We start from the raw sequence: 15,177 nt of genomic DNA, 5'->3' as shown, positions 1-15,177 counted from the left end.
ACCTTATAAAAGAACTCAGACTATAGAATCTTGCATTGGTGACAAAGAAGACCAAAAGATACAATCAGAAGAATATGAAGTCAAAGCTCCTACATCCAAAGCCTCCAAGAAAAATATGAATTGGTCTCAGGCCATGGAAGAGCTCAAAAAGAATTTTTGAAAATCAAGTAAGAGAAGCAGAGCAAAAATTGGGAAGAGAAATGAGAGTGATGCAAGAAAATCATGAAAAACAAGTCAACTGCTTACTAAAGAGGACCTAAAAAAATAACACCTTAAAAATAGTCTAACCCAAATGACAAAAGAAATTCAAAAAGTCAATGAGAAGAAATCCTTGAAAAGCAGAATTGGCCAAATGGAAAAGGAGGTCCAGAAGCTCACTGAAGAAAATAATTCCTTCAAAATTAGAATGGAGCAAATGGAAGCTAATGACCTTGTAAGAAAGCAAGAAATTATAAAACAGAATCAAAAGAATGAAAAAAATATAGAAGACAATGTGAAATATCTCATTGGAAAAACCACTTACCTGGAAAATAGATCCAGGAGACATAATTTAAAAATTATTAAACTACCTGAAAGCCATGATCAAAAAAAAAAAAAGAGCCTAGACACCATCTTTCAAGAAATTAACAAGGAACAGTACCATGTATTCTAGAACCAGATGATAAAACAGAAATTGAAAGAATCTACCAATCACCTCTAGAAAGAGGTCCCAAAAGGAAAACTCCTAGGAATATTGTAGCCAAATCCCAAAGTTCCCAAGTCAAGTAGAGAATATTGCAAGCAGCCAGAAAGAAACATTTTGAGTACTGTGGAAATACAAGCAGGATAACACAAAATCTAGCAGCTTCTACATTAAGGGATCAAAGGACTTGGAATATGATATTCTGGAGGAATATTCAGAGGAACTAGGATTAAAACCAAGAATCACCTACTCAGCAAAATTGAGTATAATCCCTCAGGAGAAAAAATTGACATTCAGTGAAATAGAGAACTTTCAAGTATTCTTGATTAAAAGATCAGAGCTGAATAGAACTTTTGGCTTTCGAATGAAGAGAAGCATGAAAAGGTAAACCGAAAAGAAAAATCATAAGAGACTCATTAAAGTTAAAATGTTTATAATCCTACATGAAAAGATGATATTTGTAACTCATGAGATCTTTTCTCAGTATTAGGGTAGACAGAGGAAATAGATAGAGACAGACAGACAGACAGAGTCCACAAGATGAGCTAAATATGAAGAGATGATTGCTAAAAATAAATTAAGGGGAGAGAGAGGAATATATTGGGAGCAGGAGAGAGGAAGAGAGAGAATGGGGTAAATTATCTCACATAAAAGAGGCAAGAAAAAGGTTTCACAATGGAGGGGAAGAGGGGAGAGGTGAGAAGGAATGAGAGAACTTTACTCTCATTGGATTTGACTTAAGGAGGGAATAACATACACACTCAATTGGGTAATTTACCCTACAGGAAAGTAGGGGGAAGAGGATAAGTGAGGGGGAATGACAGAAGGGAGGGCAGACTGGGGGAGGGGTAGTCAGAAGCAAACACTTTTGAAAAGGGTCAGGGTCAAAGGAGCAAACAGAATAAGTGGGGGACAGGACAGGATGGAGGGAAATATAGTTAGTCTTTTACAACATGACTATTATGGAAGTGTTTTTCATAACTACACATGTATAATGTATATTGAATTACTTGCCTTCTCAAAGAGGGTGGGTGGGAAGGGAAAAAGGGAGAGAATTTGGAATTCAAAGTTTTAAAAACAAATGTTTAAAATTGTTTTTATATGCAACTGGAAAATAACATATACAGGCAATAGGGTATAGAAATATATTTTGTCCTTCAAGAAAGCAAAGGGGAAGGGGATAAGAAGGGGGGATGATAAAAGGGAGAGCAGATTGGGGGAAGGGGTAATTAGAATGCATGCCACCTTAGGGTGGAGAGGGGAAGGATGGGGAGAAAATTTGTAACTCAAAATCTTGTAGAAATGAATGTTGAAAACTAAAAATAATTAATTAACAAAAAAAGAAAAAAAGAAACATGATTTTGTTGGCATAAGGAATTCCTAGAGAGGAAATTCCCTCTACCAACCAAGCAATCTTTTAAGAACCTGCTAAACTATAGGGCTACAAGGACAAAAGTGAAATAGCCCCTGTCCTCAAGGAGCTTACATCAAAATGGGGAAGACAACATGCACAAAACATAGGTATACACAGGGTATATATACATAAAATAGAAGGAAATCATAGAGAGAAAAGCAAAGAAGGAAAGGAAAAGCTTAGGAGGCCAGGAAGAACTTCAGGCAGAAGCACTTGAGTCACATCTTGAAAGAAACAAGGAACTCCAGGAGGCAGGAAAACCTTACTTCATGGAGAAAGGTCATGGAACATCATTTGAGGAACAGCAAGGTTGCTAGTATGGCTCAGCTGAGGAATACATAGAGGGAGAAATGTTTAAGAAGACTGAAAACAGAGAAAGGATTAAGGCTGTGAAGAGTTTTAAATGCAAAAAAGAAAAAAGAAGAGCTTTGTTTTTTATCCTAGAACTAACAGGAAGCATTTGGGTGGGACGGGTATAACATGGTCAGACATTTGCTTTAGGAAAATCACTCTGGTAATTGTGCATAGGATGGGATGGAGGGGCACTTGAGGCAGAGAAGTCAATTAGGAGACGATTATAACAGTCCAGTGAAGAAGTAATGAGGGCCAAAACTGGACTGGTGGCTGTGTGAATAGAAACAAGATCTATGATCTCTTGGCAGAAATAAAAATGACAAGATCTGACAATTAACTGGATATTCAGGGTGAATAAGAGTGAGGAGTCAAGGATGATCCTGAGGTTTTGAACCTAAATGACTGAAAGAATGGAAGTGCCTTCAACAGTGACAGGGAAGTTCAGAAAAGGAGAATGCTGAAGAAAAAGATAATGAATCTATTATGGACATACTCATTTTGATGCCTACTGGAAACTCAGTTTGAAATATCTAACAGGCAGTTCATAACTCTGACTGGAACTCAGGTAAGAGCTTTATCTGTAAGATCATAGGATCATAGACTTACAGCAAGAAGGGACCTTGGAAACCACTGAGTACAACACACTCATTTTACAGATGAGGAAACTGAGGCTTAGAGAAGTTAAAGAGACTTGGCTAGTGTCACACACCTAATCTGTCTGAGGCAGGATTTGAATCTAGTTTTTCTTGACTCTAAATCTAATGCACTATCCACTGAGCCAGGAATTCTCAACCTGGGATCTGTGAATTTGGTTGTCAAAATTATTTTGATAATTATGTTTCAACAGAATTGGCTAAGAATCCCTTGCATCACACTATATTGCCATTTTGGACCCAAGAATTGTCTGCAAAGAAATAAAAACTGAATCCATGGGATCTGATGATATCAGCAAGAAGGGTATAAAAGGAAAAAAAGAAAGTTTTAGGACAGAGTCTTGGGTACACCCAATATTAATGGGCCTGACATGGATAATGATTCTGCAAAGGAAAGTGAGAAAGAGTAAGCAATTAGTCAGGAAAATTAGATTAGACAAGAAAAGCAGTGTTACAAAAACCAAGAGAGGCAAGAGTACTCAGGAGGAGATATTGGTCATAATGTTAGATGTTACAGAAAACAGGAAGGAAGAAGATTGAGAAAAGACCATTAGATTTGACAATAAAAACATGATTGTTGACTTTTGAGAGAGCAATTTCGGTTAAGTGGTAAGGTCAGAAATCAGACTGCAGAAGATTAAGAAGAGAATGGGGGGGGAAGAAATAGAAGTATCAAGTGTAGATGTCTTTCTTGCAGAATTTGGCTAAGAAATCAAGGAAAGATCTTGTGGGCAGAGTGGGATCTAGAGAGTTTTTCTTTTTTAAGATGAGGAAAATAGACATTTTTGTAGGTTGAAGAGAAGGAATCAGTAGGAAGATATTAAGATTAGTGGTGGGGGAATGACAGTGGAAGCTATGCGCTAAACAAGATAGGAAGGGATGGAATCAAGTATGTATGTATAGGGGATGGCCTTGGCAAGAAGAGCCACTTCTTCATCAAAAACTGCAGTAAAGGAGATTAAGTCAAGGGGTTGTAAGGTGTGGAGAACTAGGGAAGTAAAAGCTCTTGGCAAATGATCTCCATTTTCTCTACAGAATAGGAGGAGAAGGTCCTTAGCTAAGACAGCAGAGGAGAGGATGATGTTAAAGGCTTTTTAAGAGAAGAGGTAAAGACTGAGTCTGGCATTGAATTCATTGAGAAAGGAGGGAGAACGTTGTGGGATTCTGTGAATAATATCTACAAGTATCTGGACTGAAGGATTCATTTGGAGAGAGTGAAGCTCAAAGGAGAGAGTGTTAAGTGATGTACGAAGTCAGGTCTGGAAAGTGGTAATGGGGAACAAGGAGTGCCTGGAAAATCTCTCTCCAGGATTAGGGCATATAAGAGAAAGTACAACCAGAAAGGGGTAGTCAAAGATGCAGTACCCTCAGAGGGTGACAAATCTCACTGAATGCCAGAAGGAAGGAGTAAGAGGGGAAGAGGTCCAAAACGAAAAAAGTTTGCTGATTACAAAATGGTAGTTTCAGAGGCTTTTTGTGGGGGCAGAATCAGAGTCAGGTAATCAGGAAGCAGAAGTATGGTGAAGATGAAATAAAAGACAATAGGATGTTAGAAAGAGGGCTCTGCTTTTAAGAAACATCTCAGGAATTAAGCATCTTCTGGATTGAGAAAGTAAGAGAGGCAGATGTTCTCTACCCACTGGGGAATAAGTCTAGTCATAGCATCAGTGATTGGGCACTCTGCTGAAGAAGTCAGGTGAGTAAAAATGCTGGTATTAAGGTGAAGAATTCTACTGTTTCAGTTCCCAAAGGAGTTTAATGTGGAATTTAGTCAATGTAGATATCAACTGTTCTTCAGTTCAAAATCTTAGAGAGTTGACAGGACATTACCACATCTTTCCCTTTGCTTATGTTGTACTTCCTTCCCCTCTACTGATCCAAATCTTATCCATCCTCAGAGATCCAGTTCAAGGTCCACTTTTTTTGATAAGTTCTTCCTTGACTACTCAACCTCATCAATGGAATTCCCATAGTACACTGGGTGGGGTGAGGAACACTGTGGCAGAGTGGATGGAGCTGATCTCTGCATTAGGAAAGCCTGAGTTCAAGGCCTGCCTCTTGACCCAGAATGCACAGGAAAGATGTGTTAATGAATGTGATAAGTTCATGAAACAGATGTGGATAACAACCTAAAAAAAGAAAGGGTACCTGTTGAGGAGTATTAGAAAAGAAGTTTGGATAATTGGGTGCTAAAAAGTTCTCTAATATCAAGATCCAGAGTTTGGAAGATACCTGTGAAGGGTTTTGAGAAGAATAATGATAAAAGTAGTATTTAAAGAATTATGAGAGGGAGTATGTCCCACAGAGTCTTAATCTAATTATCATTATGCGTGGAGCTCCCAAAGGCTAGGCCAAAAGAGCAGAAGTTCTGGCTGGTTCAACCATGTTGGAAAGGCTCTGAATTTGTTGCCGGCAACAGATTAGTCTGCTTTTCACAGAAAAGCCTAGCTAAAAGAGAGGCTTGTAACCAATGGACTAGGCACTTACTGATGAATTCTTTGACCATGGCAACTCATAAAACAAAGGATAAAAATTTTAATCCATGCCCTCAAGTCAGTGTATTAGCCTTCTGTTTCTGCAGTGAAAGTGACAGTGTGTCAGAAAAGGGGACAGAAGTTGTTAAGAATTATACAATTTCAAAACTGTCCATAAACTTTAACTTAGATCTTGTGATCCTGGGCAAATTACTCAACTGTAGCTTCTATTTCCTCATCTGTAAAATGGGGATAATGATAACAGGACTGTCACAAAGATCAAATGAAATAATGCATACAAAAAGCATTTGCACATTTTAAAGGGCTATATAAAAGTGAACTACTATATTATCATCTTATTCTCATTTTCTAATAAAGTTCATATAGAGATGGTCTTAAATCATTCTCCTGGTATCATCCTGTTATATTTAATGTTCTATGAACTACTGTGCAGATGGACAAAATGACATTGTTGTTCTTCTTGTTACTGTTATCCCATTCTTCTCATCTTTTTTGATGGGGTTCAGAAAGAAATTATCTAAGGATAAGGCTCTATCCTGCTCTTCTTTTATACTTAATGTCCTAAGGACTACTCTGCAGAAAAAATGATGGGTTTTTGTAATTTAGTAACAGTTTTGGGATATCTCTGGGACAGCTGCAAAGGAGTAAAAAGGGTAACAGGGATGATATGACACTCATCCAGTTCCCATACAGTTTTAACTCCTCTCACTAGGTCTCCATATTTTGACAGCTTTTCATTCAATATAACTTGGAGAGTATAAGATTTGGTGGCTTTATACTCTACGTTGATGATCCCTAATTATGGTAGTAATGGTTGTGATAAAAATAGAAAAATTATTCTTCTGATTTGATAAAGTTCAGATAGAAATTGTCCTGGGACAAGTCATTATCCTATTCTTATTTTACTTAATTTTCTTCAGACTACTACACAGGTGGAAAAAATAACTGCTTTTTGTAGTTGAATAAAAAGTATTAGGATATAAATTAATCTTCTGTGGGTTCACTAAGAAAATTCTCAGTATCTAGTTCTAGGAGCAGGTAGAATAATGGGGAGGATATCAATATCTCTTATCCTGTTCCCCACATGCTTTTGATTTCTTCTACTAGGCGTTCGTATTTTGAAAGTCTTTCATTGAACTCAGGTTGGAGATTGAGTATTTTTGGTAGGACGACAGCTATTAAAATGCTTTTTAAAAGTTTTTATGGATCAATATTATGTCTGGGTGATTGTGGACAACAGTTCAGTCTGTGAAGTACAGATCCAATGTAGGCTTGTGGTTGGTTTTTCAAGAATAATATTCAGAGGTCTGTATTTGGAAGATGAGGATTAGTCATCTGACAATTCAGTGAAAAATAGTGGACTTCTGATCTCTTATTCTAGCTACCAGGTCAAGTATTATTATCTTATTTGTCTCATCTTTTTAACTTGGGTTCAGATAGAAAGGTTCTGGGACAAATCACTATCCTGCTATTTATTCCTTTATATTTAGTGTTCTATGGACTATTGTAGAGATATATAAAATAGCTGTTTTGTAGTTGAATAAAACACCAAGATGTAAGCTCAAGCTCTGTAGACTCTAAAAGTATCCTCAGTCTGAGTGATTGTGGGAAACCCTAGTAGCAGACAGAACAATGGGGATGATATTCACCTCACCCTATTCCCACATGATTTTGATCTCTTCTGTTAGGTCTTTATTTTGAAAGCTTTTTGTTCTAGCCAGCTTGGAGATGACAAGAATTTGATAGTGTGACATCTATTTTAAAAACTTGTTCTTTAAGTTTTTATGGATCAATGTCATATCTGGATAATTTTAGGTTACAATTCAGTCTGTGATGATAGTTGGGTTCCAAATCAGTTAATTAGTTGAGTTTTCTAAGATTATTTTAAAGTTCATATCTGCAGTATGGGGATTTGTCATCTATCAATCTATGAAACATGATGACCTCCTTCTGATGTCCAATTCTAACCAGCAGGTCATGTCTTGCTAGATAGTCTATAACTGCTAAATTTTTATAGCCTGAAGTGATGTGTTACACAGTTTCTACCATTTCCTTGCATAATCTACTTCACCTCTAAGTCCAGTTTCCTTTGAGGATAACTCTTCTGTAATTCCTGATGGCAATGACATGGTCCTGAATGGCCATGATAAACCCTTCCATTTCCACAAACAAATCTACCTTAGCTCAGTCATTTGTTGGCTGAATTCATGCAGACAATCTTGAATGGGGCAGCCTTTGGATTCCATGTGTAGTTCCCAGCTCTTTTGTTAACTTCATTAAAGTCAACCCATTTGCAGTTACATTTGACCAATTCAGTGGTGTGTACCTGTGATCAGTTTTAATTGCTGCTTAGTAAAGTAATGCTGATTTGTCTCCCAAGTATTTCTGTAGTATTTCTGTTTTAACCTGATCGTCATGGGCTCTAAGAATGTCAAGAATGATTTGATTTGACTTTTCAACTACACACTGGTTATTATACAAGGACCTCACATACAGAGTGCCAATTGTCAAAATTAAAGTTTATTGACAGTTTAGAAACTGATTTCCTAGCACCTGTGTCCCTTTTCTCTGATATTCTACCTCCTTCACTGCAGAAGTATAACAGAGCACAAGACTAAGAGCCATTTTTTCCTCATGGGTTTCTATGATCAAATTTTAAAAACAATCTAAAGCACTAGAAGGCAGTCCACTGATGATGTAGTAAAGCAGTTGGCTGAATTTGTCCTCAAAAAATGTGATTAATTTCTAAGTCTACATCAAGGTCAGAGTTTATGCTCTGTTGACTTAACTTTCAAGAAACCAGGGTGCTCTACTGACTTAACTTTGAAGAAACCACCTCTACACTACAATGAGGAATCATAGTAGGACTTTGTTGGAGATATCAGAAATGACAGTGATATTGATATATAATTTTGACCAGAAGTTTTAACCACTGCAAATTAATTGCTACAAAAAAAAGGGATCAAAAGAGTCCAAGAAGCAACTTTATAAACAAAAAGGAGATAATTGGTTGCCACAAGAAAAACATCAGGTTAAAACGCAAACTTCTTTGTAAAATCTTATGAAGACAGAAGATGGACAATTATGCGCAGTATTGTATATGAGGGTAGGGAGAAAAAATGGAGGGTAAAATCAACTGAAAGAATGGTTGGCAAGATAGAAACACTAAGCAAAATCATTCCAAGGAGATTCAAGAGTGAAATTGGAAGAAGTGGTATAAACAGAAGAAAAATTATATATGTTTGCAAAAATCTTTATAAGAAAATGTTTTCTTCACCAAGAACAGTAGAACCATACTTGGATCCTAACATCATAATCCCAGACATGCTTGTAGCAGAGGTAAAAATGGCACTAAAGAGAATAACAAAGTAGAAAGCAGCCAGATTGGCCCAATGTATAGAAAGGAGATCAGTACTAGCGAGGCTTTAAGTGACTATCAAAGGCAACAGAAGAAGAAGATACTAAAGGCATGGAAACAATTTCAGTTATTATTAATAGGGGAAAAAAGATAACTGATAGGACATCAATAACTAGTGACATATATATCTACTCTTACACCTGTACAAAACAAAAGAGTCATCTATATGACATTCTGAATGAAGGTATAAGTAACAAACAAGTAGGTTTTCATAAACTATTTCAACAATGGATTATACTTTCTATATTTCGCAATTAACTGAAAGGCTTAGAGAATATGATATCCTATTGTGCTCACTGTTGAATATTTTTTAAAAACTTGATTTAGTAGAATAAAATTCTGTATTATACAGGCTTTTTTTACTCCAATAAAATGCTTCCTATCCACACGTAAAAAAAAAATCATTCAATGTTCCCAGGAAGATATAATAAGAGAAATAAGTCTATTTAATAACACTTTGGTAATAAACATCAGATGAATCATAAAATAGAGAGATATATACTTGCCAAAGATATTCCCCACTGTGATAGAAGAGATCTAGGGCAGAATTCAGGTTGAGGAGGGATTATTTGTGGGTATTGAGGTCTTCTAGATGTTCGTGTTTGCAGATAACATTGTGATAGTTGCATCAGGTTACAGAAAACTGCAGAGCCTGATGGAAAAGATCTTTAATAATTCAAAGGAGTTTGGCCTGTCTATCTATACAGAAAAGAGCAAGTGGATGAAGAATGTCAATTGACCATATTTCAACATCCATTTATTTGGATGGACACCATATACAGCATATCTATAAGTATACATATACATACATACACATATGTACAGATAAATATTTATGTTGAATATATGTATATACGTGGAACACATAGTACAACTGGATGATGAATTGGCCCCAGAATGGAATAGGATAAGAAGAAAAGGTTGGACTGCTTTCAAGACATTTTCAAGCTCCTTTATTGACTCCAAGTTTCTCATGGCAGTGAAACATGGAATACAGCTGCCTCTGAAGAATTAAAAATCAGTCAATGAAGATGTCAACATATATATAGCCAATAATGAACTTCAAAGAACAGGAGTAAAATAAATTAACGAATTATGTGTTAGAAAAAGAATATGGGCTGGTTATATGTCAAAAAAGAGGGAGAATCAGAATTCTCCACTGGCACCTTTCAAATCTCAGAAGAAAATGAGGAAAGCTTGCAGCACCCTGGGCAGACTTCCTGTGACAAGTTTATAGAAGAACATAGATAAGTCTCAGAGAATGAACAGGTACAGATGGGTTTGCAATCTGAATCACTGGAGGGAACTCTTGAACCAATGTGATTACAGAACCATTTGAATATTAAGAGTACTGATAACTGTTGTGTGACTTGGACCTGAGGGCAGCATTGAGAAAAAGCAGTCTGAAGCCTTGCCTATAAGTGGTAAGATCAGTTTCCAGTTTGATTATGTCTTCAATCCATTTCATTCACTCTCACAGTCTTCTGCTTTAATAGTGCTATCTGTATTCAGGCATTTCTAGCAGGTGGCATATTAATATTTTTCATTTGTCCCAATGTATCTTGCTTTCTTACAGTATCAGAACATGAGGGGACATCATTTGCTCCACTGTCCTCCACATCAAGCTGATCATCACAACAGTTTAGAATAGAGCCAGACTGTAATCATATGCTACACTATCTATTTTTTAGATTGATAGGAGCCACCTCATCATATTGTCTGGAGTAACTGGCCAGTATTCGAGGGTTCCCGTCAGTCTTAAGATATCAAAATCCACACAGTATGTTACCCTGGCTGTCGTTCCTTTGCTGTGTCATTCTCCCTGCCCCAACTCAAAACAGAGCTGATGGTTTGGGCTTTGAGGAGGTGACTGTTGTACTATCATTACTCTTTCCCAACGACCAAGAGGTAGAAATAATACCAGAGGAAATGTCAATCTGAACATTTTCACTAGCAATGAAACCAGAAAAACATAAGAACATTTCAGTTAAATGGAAGGAAAGATCCCAAGTTGGCATCATTAGCTTTATCACATGGCTAAAGCAACAAGAAATGGCATTTCATGTTCATACTATATTGCAGGGTTCATGATTAATGTATTTGGAAAAAATAAGACCATTGAAATAACTACAGCTCACACACCAACATCATTTGCAGAGAATGAAGAAGTAGGAACATTCTACAAAGCACATGATGATTCTCTAAGTTAAATCAAAATGTCTAGGTAGTTAATGAGATTTTTAATGACTTCAGTGCAAAGGAGGAATAAGTGAAGACAGTAAAAATGGTTGGGAAATATTGATCAGAAATAAGGAATATGAGACAATAAAGGCCTATAAACTACACAGAAGAAATGGAAATGATCTGCAAAGATTATTATAACCTTTTTTTCTCAATTTACTTATTTATTTTTAGTTTTCAACATTCATTTCGACAAGATTTTGAGTTTCGAACTTTCTCCCCATCTCTCCCCTCCCCCAACCCCAAAACACCTGATTACCCCTTCCCCCAATCTACCCTCCCTTCTATCATATAACCTTTTTGTAAAAGTATTAAGGAAAATGCAACTATAATACTTGAACTGAAATCACAGTCCCAGATATAGAAATAGTATTAAAGAGAAGCTAGATGGGGAAAACAGTCAAATTAGACATCCAGGATAACCATTCTAGAAGAGACACAACTGTAAAAGAATTGAGGGGTTAATATTTAAGGTATCTTAAGAAGCAAAAGATACCGTGTGGCATAGAAAAAAATCTTGGACCACATTATACTGAAAAAAAAAGTAACTGAGAGAATAGCTTCTTCCAGTATGTCTACTTTCCTATCTATATAAAAATTTTATGAGAATTAATCTATGTATGGATGGATGGCAATCTTGGTGAGATTTCTGGGTAGAGAAAAGGCACGCTTTGGTATGTGACATTCTACAGTAGACCACATCTTTATCATCATGCAGTTCACGCAAGATGAAGCAAATAGTGTTTATTGTTTGTTGATTATAAAAAAGGATTTGATTAAGTAGATCAAAACATCACCTTGAAGACTTTTCTCCAAGTGTCTTCTGTTCATCCATCCAAACTGTTCAAGTTTCCTTGAAAGATGGATCAGAGAGAATCTTGTCTGATGACCTTCTGACCATAAGTATCAGGAGAGGCACAAAAACAGGGAGATGTATGCTCACCAAAGGCATTTGCCACAGTGATGAAGGAGATCCAGCATAGTATCCAAGTTGAAGGAGGATTCCCTATGGATGGTGAGGTCTTCAGATGGTCCTGTTCACAGATGACATTGTGTTGGTTGCATCAAGCCCTGGAACATTGCAGAGCCTATTGAATGAGATCCGTAATCATTCAAAAGAGTTTGGCCTATCTGCTTATGAAAAAATAAAAGCAGATAAAGAATGCTCATTGCCCAGGTTATGGAATGCAGTTGGATGGACAACCTATAGGGCTCATCAATCAGTATAAATAACTCAGACAGATATGACAAATGGACACAGAATAAAAAAAGAAAGAGCAAAACAGGCTGGATTGCTTCCAGGAAATACAAACCTCCCAGAAACAAACCCATCTTTTTAATGCCAAAATTATTTTGGCAAGGTTATATAATTATGAATCACGGAACTCCATAATCCCCAAAGAATTAAAAATGGTTGACACTCAGAGGGCAGTGGAGAAGTACATGGCAGATAAGAGCAGGCTGCCACATATTTTAAATAAGGAACTACCAAAGCAGAACTGAAGTAAAGATGCCATCAAAGAAAAGTCTGACACAAAAAGTGGTGCTGGTATTATGGCGATAGTGCGGTATAGCTTGATAGCTGAGGTGCTCCACTGATGTATGTGGGAAGTCAGAAGAAAATGATGAAAGTCAAAGCATGTTGGATATGCTTCCTATGGCAAAATTATAAGAAGACATGGACAATAGTCACATAGAATGAGAAGGCAGGAATTGGTTATCTGCATTATTACAGCAAAAATTCACAATGATGAGATAAAGATCTGCTTGAGGGGAAGGCTACTGAAGAAATGTCCTGTATCCTCACAGCCACCTTCACATGAAAAATATGTTCTAGCACTGAAGATATCTTCTTATATAAGGTAGAGACATCTCCAATAACACCGCATTTAATGATGTTCTTCTAAATCTAAACTAGAATATGCAAGAAATTCCAAAAATGAGGACCATTCATGGAAAATGTACTATAGTCCCTTGTGAACTGAAGTAGGGAGCTGTCAAAAGCATTGCCCCACCTAATCTCAAGTACTGTGACGTGACATGTAAGAAAGGCAATCTCTACAGGGATCAAACAATTTTTCATTTTAAATACCACTTATCACTTTATACTACAACAGAAGCAAACAGGTAGCCCATGAAAAATGTAGAATCCCCTTTGACACTCAGTGCACTAGCCCCAGTGTTCTGTACCAGTTATAACTTGTGGATAGTCTTAGAAAAGAGATCACTTAGTTTAAATTGTTAAAATTTAGCCTAGAGATTAAAAAAAAGTTATGGATGGGATGGCGAGATCCACTTGTAAGACAAGAAGCTCCAACTTTCATGAACAGAAAAAGTCACAGGAAGTTAGCTGAGATTCTACAAACCACCGTGGAAATGGCAAACTTCAGTGGTTCCTCAGTAAGGACCTCGAATAGAAACCACACATCTCCAGCTAATTTCTTACTTCCCAACTTCTCATATTTAGTCTTCATAGACTTTAAAATTCTCTACTCTCTTGGCTTCTGTTGTACTCTCCTGACCTAAACAGTTTCCTCTCTGTCTTTTCCTCCCCGGAATTCCTTACACCTTTGTCTTCATACAGTTCCTAATTTGCTATTTTCTTCATACGTATTTTCAATGTGGCTCCACATATTGATTCAGCTGTTATGTGCTATCATTCTTATCTCCCCAAAGTTTCTCCTATCTGTGCCTTCCATTACCACTGCCATGAACTCAGCTCAGGGCTCCATTACTGTCCACCTGGAACAACTGTTTGTCCTGCCTCCAATTTCTTCATTCTTCAATCCATTGTACACATCATGGACAGTATAATCTCTCCAGTAACTCAGACAATGTCATTTCCATGATCAAAACCCTGTGAAAGCCTTTTGTTGCCTTCTAAATAACACCCAAATTCTATCTGATAAACAAAACTTTGCAATGCAGCTTTAACCCACCTTTCCAGCTTTGCCATTCCCCATATAAGTCCTAGGATTTCCTGCTTCTGCACTATTGCTCATGCTGTTCCCTCTATCTAGAATGCTCCCCTTCATGTATATACTATCAAAATCTAACCTCCTTCATGAAGCTTTTCTTGACCACCCTAAGCTAACAATAATCTGTAACTCCTATGAACTTTTCCTGATGAAATGTATCATATACTTCTTTTTATTATGATCATTTGTGTCTTTTATCTAGTTGAGAAGGATCAGCTGTTATTTATGAATTATATTCAATTAAATTCAATTAAACATACATTAACTACCTACTATGTATAAAGAACTATGTTAGGTAAAAAGTAAAAAAAAAAGTCTCTGTCCTCAAGAAGCTTACATTCTTACAGGGGAAAGCAACACATAAATAAGCACAACACATATACAACATAATTTCAAAAAGGAGAAAACACTAACAACTGGTGATGGAAGCTGGGGAACAGGAAAGTCTTCATGCTGAAGATAGCACTTGATCTATACTTCAAAAGAATATAGAGACTCTAACAGGCAAAGGTGATGAGGGAATACATTTCATATATGAAGGACCACTTATGCAAAGGCACAGAGATAGAAGATGGAATATCAGGTACTAGGAATAGCTAGTAGGTCAGTTTGTCTGGAAGTTGATATCCTCTATCATAATGCTTCACATACAATAGATATTCAGTAAATAGTGGGTGAATGACAGAATGAACAAATGCAATATAAAAGATGACGTTTTAACACTTTGTAATTCTAAAAGAAAAACTACTGTGTACCCTTTTCCCCAATTAAAATTTTAAAAAATTATCTAAATTACTGAATTATTAATTTTCAAATTATTATTTTAAATGTTTTAAAGTTATTTTACATTATAAAATTATTTTGGAAACTATTATGAACTTGACAAACACTGGCAAATATAAGCATTTCCATAAACAAAGGAAAAGAGGACTGGTACATGAA

General features: G+C 36.5%; 1 protein-coding gene across 11 annotated transcripts in view; it reads right to left on the bottom strand.

Moving 5' to 3' along the window:
- MARCHF10 (membrane associated ring-CH-type finger 10) overlaps positions 1-15,177 on the bottom strand; it is a 204,559-nt gene that overhangs the window by 102,409 nt on the left and 86,973 nt on the right. Inside the window, exon 5 of one of the 11 annotated variants that reach the window (XM_072645890.1) lies at positions 12,201-12,345. The exons of the other annotated variants lie outside the window; for them this stretch is intronic. Coding sequence (XP_072501991.1) covers positions 12,201-12,209 — 9 coding nt within the window. The 5' untranslated portion in view covers positions 12,210-12,345. The remainder of the gene's footprint in view (positions 1-12,200; positions 12,346-15,177) is intronic. 11 annotated transcript variants of the gene reach the window in all.

Source organism: Notamacropus eugenii, chromosome 2, assembly GCF_028372415.1.
Source record: "Notamacropus eugenii isolate mMacEug1 chromosome 2, mMacEug1.pri_v2, whole genome shotgun sequence".
Lineage (NCBI taxonomy): Eukaryota > Metazoa > Chordata > Mammalia > Diprotodontia > Macropodidae > Notamacropus > Notamacropus eugenii.
The sequence above is the reverse complement of the archived record's forward strand: the minus strand, read 5'-3'. Positions and strand labels throughout refer to the sequence as shown.